The sequence below is a fragment of the Mandrillus leucophaeus genome, unplaced genomic scaffold (genome assembly GCF_000951045.1).
Source record: "Mandrillus leucophaeus isolate KB7577 unplaced genomic scaffold, Mleu.le_1.0 Scaffold494, whole genome shotgun sequence".
Taxonomy (NCBI): domain Eukaryota; kingdom Metazoa; phylum Chordata; class Mammalia; order Primates; family Cercopithecidae; genus Mandrillus; species Mandrillus leucophaeus.
Genome location: NW_012105298.1, coordinates 771,473 through 790,512, shown reverse-complemented (window position 1 = coordinate 790,512; position 19,040 = coordinate 771,473). Strand labels below are relative to the sequence as shown.

The following is a 19,040-nucleotide window of genomic DNA, read 5'->3' as shown; positions in this document are numbered from 1 at the left end:
AACTGCCACAGAGGTTCTTGGTTGATACCACAGCCATCCATTAACCTGTCCCTGGAGTTAGCAGCCCAGATGGTGGTAACTGCAAATGAAACTTACCAAGGGGCTTGGTGATGGCCCTAAGCAGAGATTTCAGTTGAGCATGAAAGCCTTTGAAAAAGATATCATAGGAAATAGAGGGGAAAGCCACATTTTACTCCAGAGAAATTGATTCTATATAGGAAAATCCCATGGGAATGAAGGAGCCTGGCTGTCCCCTCAACCTTGTAGGTAAATATGATATTCTTCTAATGATCAACAAATAACATATTAGAAAATAGTACAAATATTCTGAAATATTAAGACTCAATGTCCTAATCAGACCGCCTGAGTTATCACCCTGCTCTGTGACTTTCTAGCTCTAAGAGCCTGGGAAAATTATTGATTCCTTTCTATCTCCGTTTTGTCATTTATAAAATAGAAATGATAATGATATCAACTGCACAAGAAAGTTATGAGGATTAAATACGTGAAAATGCTTAAAATAGTGTGTCAAATTCTAAATATTGGCTGTCATACATGGGGCATTAAATATACATTATTATTTGTACACATTGGTTTATGGACTATATGTCTGGAAATCTAAGTTCTACTGTGGCTTTTATACCTTTTCATTACTTTCGTAGCCTTGAGCAAATTTCTGTACCTTCCATTAGCACAAGTTGGTAAATACATATTTGGACATAATGCTTTTTTCTTCTTATTCCTGTGGCAGACATAGGTTAATTACAGCCCCTTACACCCTGAGGCCTAAGTAGGCTTTAGAATTCATCTCAACATGATGTTCCCAGAAGCCACCATCAATTAGTCAGTTGACGTGAAAATTAGAACTGATTTGACCCCCCAGCTTTAGAGCTCACAACCTTTAAAGGAATGTTTATTCCCACTTTCAGCCACCTCAGACTATCCCATCACAGTATCACCCCCACTTTGCCACTAATTTTTCAATGTTGATAGAACACTACAGATGTCTGCATTTGGGATAATCTTTGTGTATTCATCACAACACTACACCCTTGTAAGTAGCCACAGTTGGAGAATGGATATGGCTGGCACAAGAGTCCACTGTGAGTACACGATTGAGGTCAGTATCCAACAATATCTTGGATTTTTATTCAACCAAAGAAGCTGACTGACGGCATGCTCAGACCTCTTTGTGCAGATGGAGGTGAGGAGGTCAGTGCCTGTACAGACCAACCAGTGCTTCTTCCCATTCTGTGCTCCGAGAAGCTTCCTCCTAATAAATCTTTTGCTCCCCACAACAAGACCCTAAGAATGTGTCTCCTAGGCATCTTGGCCCAGGTCAGCCAGCACAGAAGGCTGGGATTGTTTTGTTTTGTTCTGTTTTGTTTTCAGGTTAGGGGACAAGAATAACTAAGAGAATAAGTACCACTGACAGATGCTGATCTTCTGTAGATCTCAGAGAATTTACCCACAGTTATCCATGAGTGTCCTTTCCCTATTACATAAAGAAGACTATTAAATCTTGAGGCAATAAATGAATTTTTAATAATACCGATAGAATTATGTTATATTTTAATATGCAAAATATTCTGTAAGAAGACACCTAAGAATCACTTACAAGTGCTTATCTTTGATCAGTCATCATCTTTTGCTCCCATTTAACCATTTACCTTGAATAAAAGCTTTTTAAAATCAGAATGCCTTGGAATGATTAAAATGTCATATGGATGTGTTTAGATTACAAATAGTTAAGGATGAGACATAAACAAAATTTTAAATATCAAAACAAGATTTCTATAATTCTCAAGAAGTATATTAAGTTATTTATAAAATATCATGCTAAATTATTCCATAAATAACAAGCAATCAGTTAACTAAGGAATAACTTACAATGGCCTGGACCACCATCATACCTAGTGTGGGGCCAGATAGACTAAATATCTGGCCAGTGTAGCATTTATTGTGTTCTTTGTCCTTTCTTAAGAGTACAGAACAGTGGCTGTATAGACTTTGGAGTTAGGCCTGTGACTGAATTCACACTCCATCACTTTGCTGTGTGTCTTAGTTCGTTTCCTGCTACTATCACAGAATAACACAGACTGGATGATTTATTAAAAATGTAAGTTATTTGGCTCACAGGTCTGGAGACTGAGAAGTCCAAAATCAAGAGGCAGTGTCTAGTGAGGGATTTCTTATTGCATCATAATATGGTGGAAAGCATCACATGGTGAAGAAACACATGCACAAAACAGAGAGAAAAAGCGGATCAAATCTACATCTGCAGTAATGACAAAAATCCATTCGTGAGGGTAAAGTCCTCATGGCCTAATCATCTCTTAAAGGTCTCACTTTTTACTACCATCACAATAGCAATTAAACTACAACATGAGTTATGGAGAGGACATTCAGATAATAGCACTGTATGGCTTTAAACAAATTACTAGGTTTTTCTGAACTTTAGTTTTCTCATATGCTGTTGTCAAAATTCCATGTGTGAGAGAGCTTGGCAGAGTCCCTGGCACATCGTAAGCTCTGACTCTTGTGATAATTGTTAGACTCCCGCATTGTTTGTGGAAGTGTGATAGGGACAGACAGAAGACAGCCACACTGGTTTTTTTCTACATAAAATATTTGCACCCATGTTGGTCTTTAAAACTCTTTTTGAAACGCATATGAAAATTCCTTTGTAGAAAAAAGCATGCAGTTAAAAAGAAGTCCTCTATTCCGTATTAAGAGATTAATTCATAAAGGGTAGACAAACAAGATTTCAAACGTCATTAGATTTGGACACTAGCTTTGGCCTGTACATCGACTTTAGTGGAGAATGTTAACACTTTTCAATTTCTGCTCCTTGCTGGCTTGAGTAAGGCACACAGGAGCCACTTTCAGAGAGAATCTTCTCTTCTGTATTTACTTTTTTCCTACAGAACAGATTGAAAGCCAGTGGCGTAGATCTAGGCACAGTTTTTCTCAGTCAGTCAACTTTTGGGAAGCACCTGCTATGTGTTGGGTGCCATGACAGGTACAGGTTAATGCAACTGCCAGAACAGATCTCCTGTCCCCTTCTGAACTTGCTTCTACACATCTAAGGTCCTGTTAGTGATGCCAAATAAATAATCTTCCCTCCACCCTTTTCTTCTTATTCTTCACTATCTCTGGGCACACTTATTCTCTCTTATGATTTAATATACTAATTCTGCATTGATAACAGGACTCCTGAATCTATTTCCAGCCGAAATGTCTCACTTGAGTTTTGAGCCCACATTTCCATCTGCTGGCTACTGCATATCTTCTCCAATATATCCCAACATTGTTCATTGATATATAACCACTACACCAACCTATTCCCCAACCTGAACTCTCTTTCTATTAACTGGCCATGAATGCAGGAACAAGGATTCAAGGACTCAGAGATTCAAAAAAAAAAAAAATAGTAATAACAATGATGGTTAATATTTATTAAGCATTTGTCCACTATTTATTTAAATTAGTTGTCTACTGTGTGTAGTTATGTATTTATTTCTCACAATAGTTCTTTGAGATAGGTCTACTATTATTTCCATTTTGCACATTAAATAATTGAGGCACAAAGAGAAGTACCTTACTTCTCCAAGGCCACACAGCCAGAGGTGGTAGAGTCATGATTGGAATTAGGCAATGTGATTCTAGAACCTGTACACTTAAGCCCTTTGGCACATCCATCTTAAATGTAGGTCAGGGCTTGGGTTGTCATAGCTAAAAAGAGTAACTCAGATAATGGTAAGTAGTATCACTGTCTGGAAGTTTTAACTACAAAATTCTGTAAATATAATAGGTGGATATTTTTATAACGTGCTTTGGACTCATGACAAGGCTCTAGTCTTTCAAAAACTTTTGGAATTATTTCTGCAAAAACACGCATATGCCAAAGCACAAGAGAAAAAGCAGGATGTGGGAAAGCAAAATGCCAATGCACAGGGGAAAAAGCAAGATGCCACTCAGACAGTGAGCAATTTGCTCAGCTTGGCTGGAACATGGAGTCTGTAGACTAAAGTGATAGAAGACAAAGGCTGGGAAGGTACACTGTAACCAGACTGTGAGTGAACTTTTAGTTATATTAACACTATAAATATAGTAATAAAGTTATATTAGACTGTACTCTGTAGGCAAAACATGGGACTAGAAGTGAGAGAGCAAGGCAGGGAAGGTTCATCTAACAAAATCATTACTGAGAGCCTCCAATGAAGTAGGCATGATTCTAGGTACCTGAAATAGTTAGTTTGTACCTCCAAGGAGTGTGCAGTCTTAGGGGAAGCTTGGCAATTACAATGGAAATTTTTAATTCACCATGGTTAAGTGTTACAGAGTCCTATGAAAATAGGTATGAAGTACTACTAACAAATCCATTGTGCCTTATAAGAAAATACTTCCTAGAAACATGCAGAGATTTGTAATGAGGATAATTACACGATTATATTTTATTTTAGCAATTTCATTCTGTTAGTAGATATGGAAATACCAAAGAAATAAGAAGGGAGGTCATTGAAGAGATTAGTGGATCATATAAAACTGGATGATCACTTGTACTGTGAAAATCAGAATTGAGAGGCAAGTATAGAATCAAGAGGACTTTTGGCAACAGAAACAGCAGAACTAGAAAGGTTGTTGGAAAGGAGTTCATGAGAATGACTCCAGTCTTTCTAGTTTGGTCACCTAAGTGTCTGAGTTTTCCAAGTTAGGGAAAAACAAGGAAGAGCAAAATAAGGGAGGAAGAGAGTAAATTTAGTTTGAGATATGTTAGCTTAGAGGCATCTACAATTAGAGATATTTTGTGAGCAGCTATAGCCACCTATCATAAATAGAATGATGCCAGAGATGTAAGTTTTGGAATTTCCAACATCTGAATCCAGATGAACTTTCTCAATAGAGCATAGAAGTATAAAGAGAGACAATGTGGCAGTACCTTGAGGCACATGTAAACAAAGCAAAACAACTAAAATAGATGACACATGAACTTTGGAGTCAGAATGTCTGAATTCAAATCCTAGCTCAACCACTTATGAGCTGTGTGACTTTGTACAAGGTACTTAATATGTTTTGGTCTCAGTTTCCTCATCTATAAAATGAGAACTACCTCAGATTGTATCATGATGTTTAAATAAATTAGTGTTTATAAAGAATGTCGAATAATACCTGGCATTCAGTAAATACAATTTAGTTTTTATTAAATAAAAAGTATTATAGTTCATTTAGCTCCAAATATTGACCTTCATTCTGTGTTCTATTTTATTTCTCCACTATGTCTTATTTTTCTGAAGCCTGTCATTTGTTCTTCTTATTCTACTCCTAATTCTAGTGGGTCCTAAATGAAGTATTATTAAATTCACTACCTATTTCACATGAAAAGTAAATCTTAGGAAAAATAAAAATCAATCCCTTTCTTCATGAAACAATTACCTTGTAAAAAAAAATCTTAGAAAAGTTCTCTCTAGGCATATCACAATGTAATCATCTGTTTCTACAGATTAAATTGATAAATAATTTTCTACAAAGGAATATTTCTCCTAGAAGTTTCTTTCTTTTACCTTTTTTTTTCATTTTTCAGGACCAACACTACTAAAATGTTCTATTCATACATTCCAAGCAGTTTCAGACTTTAGAGTTAACAACCTGTTCTTGGTATGGTCGCGACCATCAGGATCCACTCTGCCAGGAACTGTGCTAGATGCTCTAAATAGAAAATCTCATATTCTTCCCCAAACTCCTTGAGTTGGCTATGATGTTTGCTATATAATTGAGAAAAATGAGGTTAGTCAGAGTCCCTGAATCATCTCAAGCCTAGGGAAGTTGCCTCAGTGTAGTGAACAACAACTGAGCAGTTGGTTTCAAAGCAGAACATCATTCAACAAAGGACAGTTGTCTCTCCACTCTGCAGTGTGTCATCGTTTTGAGGATGAGACAAAAGGTAGAATGGCCTGATGGTGGCACCCACCAAGATTTCCTGCCCTATTTTACCACAGAAGACACTTGGGAGTCCTGGTACCTTGGACTTATCATCTATGGCTTGGAGGAGCCAATGACCAATAATCTTTTATTTTGGCTCAGTTCATGAACCATCAGCAACATCCTCCCCTCTAGTCCCACCAGGAGACTTAACACAAAACTGTTGGAAGTCTCTTGTCTAAACATAGTACAGGTTTAATATTCTTACCAGTCTTATTGAGACTCTAAGTTCAGTTTTTAATTGACTAATATTGTTCAGAGAATGTGTCATAGTGATGGTGATGATAAGTATCACCCCAGAGATGGACTTGTCCCTGTAAAATGAAGGTTTCAGGATCAGCTTTAAGAAGGAGTTAGATTGAGATAAATGTAAATGATAAATAGATCATGCATGGGAAAAAACAGTATCTGGTATAGAAATATAATGCTAAGTATACCAAAGCAAAGCCAAATCAGACGTGTCTGGACAATACTTAGCTTTTCTGGAATGAAGTGTTTAGTAAGAGAAGCAATAAAAAACATCATGGAAAACTGGTGAGGGCATGTTTGTGAAGATCTTAAAAGTTTGGGTACCATCTTATGATTAATGAAATCAAGAAACGTGATGACATAAAAACATTTCAGGAGAATATGTTGGTAGGATCAGAGGTTGAAATGGTGATGTACAGAAGGAATTCAAATTATTCTGAATTTCTAAATCTGGTAAAATATCTTGATATGTATTAAAAGTAAAGAAAGCCTATTTTAGGAGGTTGTTTCCAGTTCCTTCCAACAAAATAATATCTCACACACTGGCATACTTTTTCTGTAAAGGCCAGATAGTAAATATTTTAGGATTTTGGACATGCAGTTTCTGCCACAACTACTCAACTTGTTGCCATAGCACAAAGCAACCTTAAACAATATGTTAATGAAGTCACATGGCTCTGTTTCAGTAAGCTTTACCTATGGACACTGAAGTTTGAATTTCATGTAATTTTCATGTGTCACAAAATATTACTCTTCTTTTGATATTTTCTAGCTACTTTAAAATGTAAAATCCATTCTTAGCTTGGGACTATACATAATCAGAAGGAGAAAAGGATTTGGCCACAGTTTGCAAACTCTTGGTTTGTAGAACATCATCAGAACTTTCAATCCAACAATATTTTGAAAACTTGAATTTTCTTCTGAAGACTTCTCTTGAGCATTTGGAAGGAGCTGGCTGAAGTGGGCTTGAAGTGGTAGGAGAAAGGGATAACTATTAATAACTTAGTCAGACTAATCATACTAACCACAGGGGGCAGTAGGACAACCAACATGTGTCCCTGTATGCTCTAATCCAACAGTTGCTTGTCTGAAACCTTCAAAAAAAAAAAAATTCTGAACTCAGTATTTTGATAATTGCAGAGGGAAAATCAAAAGTGGTGGGCTTTGCTTTTATTCAAGTTGCTTATGCCACCCTAAAGTGGTACAATGCAGTACTTGTCCAAAGGGAGTGACTGGCAGCATTGATGGAAGCTTAGTGTGAGAGCAGTGTGTAAAGTTGAAGAGACTTTGAACAAAGAATTCTGGAGAGACTAACTAGGCTGGGGCAACTAATGAAAACCAGCCTGGGAATGGAATGCAGAGGACATGAGAGTCCCAAAGGAAAAACTGATGGGACTTGCTAACTACTGAGACATGGTGGCTGAAAAAAGAGAAAGGAGAAAGATATAAAATGTTTTAAAATAGTCTCATTACATTATTCAGTGCCACTAAGAATCACATAGCAGTGAGAGGCAAGGGGGACGATGTAGTGTGTAGAAAATGGGGAACATAGGAGGCTGGAGGGTAGCACTTCACAGAAGCAAATCACACACATACACTAATGTCTGATAAATGGTAGGCTGAAATTATTGGCAAATACAGAGAGAAGGGATCCCATTAATGCCCACATGCTATCTTTATTTCAAGTATTATCAGGTGGAAAATAAAGTAGTATCATTATGGTGTTGATGGTCAAAATATGTGAACAATCTCCTGCATCATATTATATAGAATCCCCCTCATTTGTTCAAGGTAATTTCCTTTTGATCACATGGCACTGGTCATGTCTTATAAAGCAAATATATCCAAACATTTTTCATTACTTATCTTCAGCTTTTCCCTCTCTAGTTCTGTTTGCTTATGTAGATCACAAATGTATGAGAAAAACAAACACAAGGCAATTAATGTACCTACAGTTAGAGATGTGAATAATACTGGAATTCAGAAAAGGAAAGGTTGCATAAATAAACCTCTCCAAACTCTTAGCACCAACTATTGGTTTTATCTGCTTCTACCCTACCTAGAGCTGTCCAAAAGGATTGCTAAGGCACTTGCCCCCTAAAAATGTCCCTTTCCTGCTATTATGATTCACCCAAAGCAGCATGGTATATGGTAGAGATGCATGTCAGCTCTGCCTATAAATGCACCAAGGCCTATTTCTCATAAGCAATTTTTTTACAAACACAGAATGAAATAGAGACAAAAAAGTAATTATTGCCTTCATTGTTTAGACTCACATATATAAAAATAAATTTTTAGCCTAATTCTAAGATAGTCATTTCAACTGTGCTTCTTAAAAATCTTAAACACCAGGATTTAGTTAAAAATATCTTCAGTTTGCCTACATTTAACCCTTAATTGTATCTTAAGAAACCTATAATGAAACTAGTGTGGCCAAAATACATTTACCAACAGGTTTCCTTAATTATTATCTAGGAACTATTTAGAAGTGGATTATTTCCTGATTTACTTACATTTTGTAAAAAAAAAAATGGAAAGTTAATTTATGAAGTTAGAAAAGTAGCTGGAAGAAGCCTAGCCCATTTTATAATGAAAAAAATAAGACACAGAATATGTTTTAAAGTGGCTTTCTCAAATGAACCACAACCTTCAGGATTAGACTTTCCCTTTGATATACTGAGGTACAGAAAATACCCAGTTTTTAGAAGACACAAAGGAGGCTGAAGAATCCAAATACCCCAGCCCTAAGCAGTATTAAGACCAATAAATAACTATATATGGTATGCTGCTTCTCTTCGGAGTAAATCAGTTATTCGGCTAACATGTAACAAGTACATTATAAATTATTTCACTATTACAACCACCACAAATAGATATATAGAAACTTCTACAAACACATTACCATGAATAAAGAAAATGAGTAGACACAGAGAGTGCAATCAGAATTAGACTAATACTATGATCATCTTAATATATCAGTTAAATGTTATGTCCTCATTCCAAGACTCTCTCATTTTATGTAGCTTCTGCATTAATCCAGCTGCAAATTTACTTAGTCCAGATTAGGTCTTAATGTATTATTTATAGCTTTTTACTGGTGGTACATTATGGATTTTCATCCAAAAAAGTATAATTTTGTCAGGTGCATGTAAAAGCCATTTTTGAATATACAGCAAATTGTTATGTTAAAAGAAAATTTTCATATTTTTTCATAGACTTGAATCAAAGGAACCTTTCCTGTCTGTTGGGTAAGTATTTAAATACTTTATAAGTATTAATTATTTAATTCAAATTACCAAGAACTTCTGAGATGGTATTTTCAGTCATTTAACCTCATATTCAAAATCATAACATATCATTGCATGCAACATTGCTATCTATGTTTTATAAAGACTTAATTAAAATGCTCCCTAGGTTGTATTGTGACCTCAGAAATGCAGCTAATGAATGTATATGAAATCCTGTACCTTCTATAAAGGCTAAACAAGGTACACAGTGATCATCCATATTCTCTTCATGTAAAAGTATACTCACATAGGTCCTAAAAATTCCTCTGAGCCATAGCTTCACCATTCCAAGCCTGTCTACCCATTGCTGTACTCCATTTCTTTTCAATCTACTCTGTTCACTGTTTCTTCACCCCCTTCCCTAAGTCTGTCTTCACAGTTAATATCTATCTTTTCTCCTTAGCTCTCATTTCACTTTAATTTCTCCAGCTCACTCACATTGACTGCTTCTCTGCACCCAAAGCTGAGGAACCCTGAGGCAAATTTAGATAAGACAAATGCTTGCCTGCTCTGACGGTATCCTTCTTAGTCACAAAACATATCTTAAGAATAATATATTGTTGGCCGGGCGCGGTGGCTCATGCCTGTAATCCTAGCACTTTGGGAGGCGAGCAGATCACCTGAGGTCAGGATCTCAAGACCAGCCTGGCCAACATGGTGAAACTCCGTCTCTACTAAAAATATAAAAATTAACTGGGCATGGTGGCACACACCTGTAATCCCAGCTACTTGGGAGGCTGAGGCAGGAGAATTGCCTGAACCTGGGAGGCAGAAGTTGCGGTGAGCCAAGATTGCACCACCGCACTCCGGCCTGGGTGACAGAGCAAGACTCTGTCTCAAAAAATAATAATAATAAAATAATAATAATATGTTGTTTACATGAGTGCACATGTTCTATTTTTAGGCATTTAAAACTAATTAAGTATAAGCAATGTTGTTTGTATCTGATCAAATACTCCTTTGACTAATATATTAAAGTTTATTATGAAAGGACTTTTGCACCATCAATATTATAGCTGATATTGTATCAAAAAGTGGTAAAAAATACGATGTCTTGCCTAGAGAAATCGTGCTATATTTGATGAGGGAAAAAAAGCTGTCATAGATAGGCAGCCACAATACTGATGGTTAATGACCAGAAACATGGAATGGGGTTAGATTTTTAAGTGACCAGATCAATATTCTTTTATTACTTTGTACATGGCCATTGAATATTTCTATCACTCATTCAACAACATGGTTCCCAATTCCTTTCTACTCTTCATAAAAGCTTTTCAGAAAGCCACTCAAATCATGGAAATCAAAATAATTGTTAGGGGATGTGGAAGACAAAAAATGGAATATATGTATTTATTTGAAGACTACATGGAAAATGAAAGGTCAAGTTGGTCTGGCCCAAAAAAGGTAATAAAGCATGCTTTTTTCCCTACATTGATCATCAGCTCCTATTGTTAAAAATCTCTACACCTGAAGAAATCTTTTAGTTTGAATGCATATGTATCTGCCCTCAAGTCAAAAGGCCTGAAATAGCTTCTCTTCACGCCTCACTTCATGCAGTTTCTGTGCAGCCTTTACTGTTCTCCTGGCTATTCTGAGATGAAATTCCTTTTTTATTGCATACTTCTGTTTTAAAAGGCAGACCCTAAGTAATCTTTGTTTTAACTTTTCAAGAGTTTAGCACTGAGTATTAGAACCCTGAGAAAAACTTCCCCCCAAAAAATAATAATGTATCACTCAGCAAATGCTCAAAGTGGGAAAATTAGCATGGCACACATAAGATATTGCTTATGTCTTAAAAGTAAAGTGTGTGAAAGACAACCCAAATGATTCTGCTGAATGGATATTTTAATTTATAGCTAAATGTTTCCATTCCCTCAAGAAAATTATTTTAAATAAGATTGTCCAAAGTATGTATGCTAAGGTGGGCAACTCACTTTAGTTCAGGAGTTCGAGACCAGTCTGGACAACATGGTGAAACGTCTCTACAAAAAAATACAAAAATTAGCTGGCCGTGGTGCCATGCCTGTAGTCCTAGCCACCTGGGGGCTAAGACAGGAGGATCATTTGAGCCCAGGAGTTTGAGGCTACAACGAACCGAGATTACACCACTTCACTCCAGCGTAGGCAACAGAGTGAGACCCTGTCTCAAAAAAATAAAAGCATGTATGTATCTCTCTCCTACTTTGTTCAGTGAGAAGATGGACAGAAGTGAATCAGTGGACACATATAAGCATACTAGGCACAAGGCAGTCTACTCATAAGTGCCATTATTCAAGTGTATGACTGATTTGTTCTCGTGAAGTTATTTTTTATAAGTAAATTTTTATTTATTTTTTCCTGGTGCTTTATAGCCATTTCTTTTTTTCCACAAATGATTGGGGTACAGGTGATATTTGATTACATGCGCAAGTTCTTTAGTGGTAATTGGTGAGACTTTGGTACACCCATCACCCAAGCAGTATACACTGCATCATATTTGTAGTCTTTTATCCCTCACCCCACTCCCAACCTCCCCCACGACCAAGTCCCCAAAGTCCATTGTATCGTTCTTATGCTTTTCCATCTTCATAGCTTAGCTCCCACTTATCAGTGAACACATATGATGTTTGGTTTTCCATTCCTGAGTTACTTCATATAGAATAATAGTCTCCAGTCTCATCCAGGTTACTGCAAATGCCACTAATTCATTTCTTTTTATGGCTGATGAATATTCCATCATAGAAATATACACCACAATTTCTTTATCCATTCTTTGATTGATAGGCATTTGGGTTGGTTGCATGATTCTGCAATTGCAAATTCTGCTGCTATAAACATGCATGTGCAAGTATCTTTTTCATATAATGACTTCTTTTCCTCTGGATGAATACCCAGAGGATTGCTGGATCAAATGGTAGTTCTACTATTAGTTCTTTAAGGAATCTCTACACTGTTTTCCATAGTGGTTGTACTAGTTTACATTCCCACCAGCAGTGTAGAAGTGTTCCCTGTTCACTGCATCCACTCCACCATCTACTGTGTTTTGATTTTTTGATTATGGCCATTCTTGCAGAAGTAAGGTAGTATTGCTTACCTTACTGGTTTTGATTTGCATTTCCCTGATCATTAGTGATGCTGAGCATTTTTTCGTATGTTTCTTGGCCCTTTGTGTATCTTCATTTGAGTACTGTCTATTCATGTCATTAACCCACTTTTTGATGGCCTGTTTGTATTTTTCTTACTGATTTGATTGAGTTCATTGTACATTCTGGATATTAGTCCTTTGTCAGATGTATAGACTGTGAAGATTTTCTCCCACTCTGTGGGTTTTCTGTTCATTCAGCTGACTGTTCCTTTTACCATGCAAAAGCTCTTTAGTTTAATTAAGTCTCAACTATTTATCTTTATTTTTATTGAATTTGCTTTTGGGTTCTTTGTCACAAAATCTAGGCCAATGTCTACAGTGTTTTTTCCAATGTTATCTTCTAGAATGTTTACCGTTTCAGATCTCAGATTTAAATCTTTAATCAGTCTTGAGTTGATTTGTGTATAGGGTGAGAGACGAGGATCCCGTTTCATTCTCCTACATGTGGCTTGCCAATTATCCCAGTACTATTTGTTGAATAGGGTGTCCTTTTCCTCACTTTATGTTTTTTGCTTGCTTTGTCGAAGATCATTTGGCTGTAAGTATTTGGATTTATTTCTGGGTTCTCTTCTCTGTTCCATTGGTCTATGTGCCTATTTTTATACCAGTACCATGCTGTTTTGGTGACCATTGCCTTATAATATAGTGTGAAATCAGGTAGTGTGATGCCTCCAGATTTGTTCTTTTTGCTTAGTCTTGTTTTGGCTATGCAGGCTCTTTTTTGGTTCCATATGAATTTTAGAATTTTTTTTCTAATTATGTGAAGAGTGATGGTGGTATTTTGATGGGGATTGCATTGAATTCGTAGACTGCTTTTGGCAGTGTGGTCATTTTCACAATATTGATTCTACCCATCCATGAGCATGGGAAGTGTTTCCATTTGTTTGTGTCGTCTGTGATTTCTTTCAGCCGCGTTTTGTAGTTTTCCTTGTAGAGGTTTTTTGACTCCTTGGTTAGGTATATTCCTAAGTATTTTAATTTCTTTTGCAGCCATTGTAAAGTGGGTTGCATTTTCTATTTGATTCTTAGCTTGGTCGCTGTTGGTATGTAGCAGAGCTACTGATTTGTGTACATTAATCTTGTATCCAGAAACCTTGCTGAATTCTTTTATCAGTTCTAGGAGCTTTATGAAGGAGTCTCCAGGGTTTTCAAGAAAAACAATCATATTGTTAGCAAAAACAGTGACAGTGTTACTTCCTCTTTACCAATTTAGATGCCTTTTATTTCTTTCTCTTGTCTAGTTGCTCTGGCTAGGACTTCCAGTGCTATGTGAAGAGGAGTGGTGAGAGTGGGCATCCTTGTCTTGTTCCAGTTCTCACAGGGAATGCTTTCAACTTTTCCCTATTCAGTATTATGTTGCCTGTGGGTTTTTCATAGATGGCTTTTATTACATTGAGGGATGAGAGTTTTAACCATAAAAGGATGCTGGATTTTGTCGAATGCTTTTTCTGCATCTATTGAGGTTATCATGTGATTTTTATTTTTAATTCTCTTCATGTGGTATATCACATTTATTGACTTGCATATGTTAAACCATCCCTGCATCCCTGGTATGAAACTTATTTGATCATGGTGGATTATCTTTTTGATATGTTGTTGGATTCAGTTAGTCCATATTTTGTTAAGAATTTTAGCATCTATGTTTATCAAGCATATTGGTCTGTAGTTTCTTTTTTGATTATGTCCTTTCCTGGTTTTGGTATTAGGGTGATGCTGGCTGCATAGAATAAATTAGGGAGGGTTTCTTCTTTCTCTGTCTTGTGGAATAGTGTCAAAAGATTGGTACCAATTCTTCTTTGAATGTCTGGTAGAATTCTGCTGTGAATCCATCTGGTCCTGGACATTTTTTTGTTGTTAATTTTTAAATTACCATTTCAATCTCCCTGCTTGTTGTTGGTCTGTTCAGGGTATCTAATTCTTCCTGATTTAAGCCAAGAGGATTGTATTTTTTTCAAGAATTTATCCATCTGTTCTAGGTTTTCTAATTTATGTGCATAAAGGTGTTCACAGTAGCCTTGGATGATCTTTTGTATTTCAGTAGTGTCAGTTGTAATACTTCCTGTTTCAGGTTATTTGGATTTTCTCTCTTCTTTTCTTGGTTAATTTTGCTAATGGTCTATCAGTTGTATTTATCTTTTCAAAGAACTACCTTTTTGTTTCATTTATCTTTTGTATTGTTTCTTTTTATTTCAATTTCATTTAGTTCTGCTCTGATCTTGGTTATTTCCTTTCTTTCACTGGGTTTGTTTTTGGTTTTGGTTTGTTCTTGTTTCTCTAGTTCCTTGAGGCGTGACCTTAGAATGTCAGTTTGTGCTCTTTCAGTCTTTTTGATGTAGGCATTTAGGGTTATGAAATTTCCTTTTAGCACCACCTTTGTTGTATCCCAGAGGTTTTGATAGGTTGTGTCATTATTGTCGTTCAGTTCAAAGAATTTTTAAATTTTCATCTTAATTTTGTTTTTGACTCAATGCTCATTCAGGAGCAGGCTATTTAATTTCAATATATTTGCATGGTTTTGAAGATTTCTTTTGGAGTTGATTTCCACTTTTATTCCACTGTGGTCTGAGAGAGTGCTTGATGTAATTTCAATTTTCTTAAATTTTTTGAGGCTCATTTTATGGCCTAACATATGGTCTATCTTAGAGAAAGTCCCATGCACTGTTGAATAGAATGTGTATTCTGCAGTTGTTGGATGAAATGTTCTGTATATATCTGTTAAGTCCATTTGTTCCAAGATATAGTCTAAATCCATTGTTTCTTTGTTGACTTTTTGTCTTGATGACCTGTCTAGTGCTGAGTTAGTATTGAAGTTCCCCACTATTACTGTGTTGCTGTCTATCACATTTCTTAGGTCTACTAGTAATTGTTTTATAAATTTGGAAGCTCCAGTGTTAGGTGCATATATGTTTAGGATTGTGATATTTTCCTGTTGGACAATGTATTTTGCCATTGTATAATGTGCCTCTTTGTCTCTTTTAACTGCTGTTGCTTTAAAGTTTCTTTTATCTGATATAAGAATAGCTACCCCTGCTCACTTTTGGTGTCTATTTGCATAAAATGCCTTTTTTCACCCCATTTACTTTAAGTTTATGTGAATCCTTATGTATTAGGTGAGTCTCCTGAAGGCAGCAGAGAGTTGGTTGGTGAGTTCTTATCCATTCTGCAGTTCTGTATCTTTTAAGTAAAGCATTTAGGCCATTTACATTCAATGTTTTGTATTGAGATGTGAGCTACTGTTGCATTCATTATGCTATTTGTTGCCTGTGTACCTTGGTTTTGTTTTTTGTTTTTTTCTTTTTAACTTGTATTTTTGTTTTCTAGGTCCTGTTTGATTTATGCTTTAAAGAAGCTCTGTTTTGATGTGTTTCCAGGACTCGTTTCAAGGTTTAGAGCTCCTTTTAGCGGTCCTTGTAGTGGTGGTTTGGTACTGGCAAATTCTCTCAGCATTTGTTTGTCTGAGAAAGATGGTATCTTTCCTTTATATATGATGCTTAGTTTCACTGGATACAAAATTCTTGGCTGATAATTGTTTTGTTTAAGGAGACTGAAGATGGGGCCCAAATCCCTTCTAGTTTGTAGGGTTTCTGTTGAGAAATCTGCTGTTAATCTGATATGTTCTCCTTTGTAGGTTACCTGGTGCTTCTGTCTCACATCTCTTAAGATTCTTTCATTCATCTTAACTTTAGATAACCTATGACAATGTGCCTAGATGATGATATTTTTGTGATGAATTTCCCAGGTGTTCTTTGTGCTTCTTGTATTTGGATGTCTAGTTCTGTAGCAAGGCCAGGGAAGTTTTCCTCGATTATTCCCCCAAATACGTTTTCCAAACTTTTAGATTTCTCTTCTTCCTCGGGAACACTGATTATTCTTAGGTTTGGTCATTTAACATAATACCAGACTTCTTAGAAGCTTTGTTCATATTTTCTTATTTGTCATGGTTGGATTGGTTTAATTTGAAGGCCTTGTCTTTGAACTCTGAATTTCTTTCTTCTACTTGTTCGTTTCTATTACTGAGACTTTCCAGAGCATTTTACATTTCTGTGTGTCGTTTCCTGAATTTTTTATTGTTGTTTTCTTTATGCGATCTATTTCCTTGAATATTTCTCCCTTCACTTCTTATGTCATTTTTTGGACTTCCTTGCACTGGGCTTTGCCTTTCTCTGGTGCCCCCCTGATTAGCTTAATAACTAACCTCCTAAACTCTTTTTCAGGTAAATCAGGAATTTCTTCTTAGCTTGGATCCATTGCTGGTGAACTAGTGTGATTTTGGGGGATGTTAAAGAGCCTTGTTTTGTCATAATACCTGAGTTGGTTTTCTGGTTCCTTCTCATTTGGGTAGGCTCTGTCAGAGGGAAGGTCTAAGGCTGAAGGCTGTTGTCCGGATTCTGTTGTCCCACAGGGAATTCCCTTGATGTAGTACTCTCCACCTTTCCCTATAGATGTGGCTTCCTGTGAGTCAAACTACAGTGATTGTTGTCCCTCTTTTGGGTCTAGCCACCCAGCAAGTCCCCCCAGCTCCAGGCTGGTACTGGGGGTTGTCTGCAGAGTCCTGTGATGAATGGACTCTGTCAGGATTCTTAGCTTTGGTGGTTTAATGTTCTATTTTTGTGCTGGTTGGCCTTCTGCTGGGAGGTGACACTTTCCAGGGTGCATCAGCTGTAGTAGTATGGAGAGGAACCAGTGGTGGATGAGGCCCTAGAACTCCCAAGATTATATGCCCTTTGTCTTCAGCTACCAGGGTGAGTAGGGGAGGACCATCAGGTAGGGGCAGGGCTAGGCATGTCTGAGCTCAGACTCTCCTTGGATGGATCCTGCTGTAGCTGCTGTGGGGGATGGGGATGAGGTTTCCAGGTCAATTGAGTTATGTACCTAGAAGGATTATGGCTGCCTCTTCTGAGTCATGCAGGTTGTCAGAGAAGTGGGAGAAAACTAGCAGACACAGGGCTTAACCAGCTCCCATGCAAATCAAAGGCCCGGTCTCAATCCCATCATGCCACCGCTAACAGCCCCAAGTTGGTTTCCAGGCAGTGGATGAGCCAGGCTTGAGAACTTGCCCCAGGCTTGAGAACTTGCCCCAGGCTATTGGCCTCCCAGCTGTGGAAGAAAAGGGTTTGGTTCTTTCCTAGCCTGTGGAGTCCGCACACTGGATTCCCACTCTCCCTTGAGTTTTGGCCCGGAGGCTTCTTGCCCCTTTCAAGTTCTACAAAGTTCGGCTGGAGATTTCCTACTCCCTGTGGTGTTTTCCCCCCACTCCTCTGGTCACCCTCCTGATGGATCCCTGTGGTGCCAGGGAGGAATGGCCTGCTTGAAGACCCAGCGAGCTCCCAGGGCCTTTCCCACTGTTTCCTCTACCCCTGTATTTCATTCAGCTCTTGAAATTGACTCAGCTCTAGATAAGGTCAGAAACTTCTCCCACAAACAGACCTCCAGTTTCTCCAGTGGGGGGTGTGTGTTTGGGAGAGGAGGATCTCCCTTTCCCACTTCTGCCGTTGGGGCACTCACAGTATTTGGGGTGTCTCCCGGGTCCTGCAGGAGCACTCCGCCTCCTTCAGAGGGTCTGTGGGTCCTCTTGAGATTGCTGGTTCGTTCCTGCAGTTGATCTGGAGCTAAAATTCACCACACAAACCTCTTTATGCTGCTCTGTCTGTCCGAGTGGGAACTGCAATCTAGTCCTGCCTCCCATCCTCCATGATGATCAGATTATGAAAAGATTTATGACTTTTAATCCTAGTCACATGCCAGAATAAGTGCATCGTCTGTGGTTTATTGTTTCAGTTGACATGTAAGTATATAACATTGAATTTGTCCCCAGCACACCTCACATTAATTTTAATTCTATGTTCAATAAAAATGTGTGAATTATATTAATAAATAAATCACTGCTAAATATTGCATACTTCAGTTCACTGTCCATCAGTGTCTTAAAGTATTTGTTAATATGCACTGGTGAAAGTTGCTTTCGCCCTCATAGACTCGGACACCTACAAGCTAGATATGTTAGTTTAGGCAATTACTTAAACTCCCAAGCTTCAGGTTCTTGTTTGTGAAATGGAGATTAAAAGATTTAGATAATTTATATCAAACATTTAGCACAGTTTTTGGTACATAAGAATTGCTCATAAATGTTAGCTATTATTACAATTCTGGAAGGTATATTTATGTATCACGTTATAAAGAGTCAATCAGAAACCTTTAAAATAGTTCATAGAATAAATCTCCATTTTTATAGGCAGTGTTTTGAGTTACATTATAAAAAACAAAAGTTTCATTATAAAAACCAACAAAAGTTATTATATTGGGGAAAAATAAAAATTGTCATGAAATGAGTTATCAAGCAATATGAGTACAGATGTTTCAGATTTTAATGACGAATACTGGTAATTGTCACTTAAATT

At 37.2% G+C, this 19,040-nt stretch overlaps 1 protein-coding gene across 6 annotated transcripts in view; it reads left to right on the top strand.

Annotated features, from left to right (window-relative positions):
* Positions 1–19,040, top strand: part of RALYL (RALY RNA binding protein-like) — a 764,437-nt gene that overhangs the window by 642,179 nt on the left and 103,218 nt on the right. For 5 of the 6 annotated variants that reach the window (XM_011995651.1, XM_011995653.1, XM_011995652.1 and 2 more), the window contains one exon: positions 9,447–9,479. The exons of the other annotated variant lie outside the window; for it this stretch is intronic. In XM_011995651.1, coding sequence (XP_011851041.1) covers positions 9,447–9,479 — 33 coding nt within the window. The remainder of the gene's footprint in view (positions 1–9,446; positions 9,480–19,040) is intronic. 6 annotated transcript variants of the gene reach the window in all.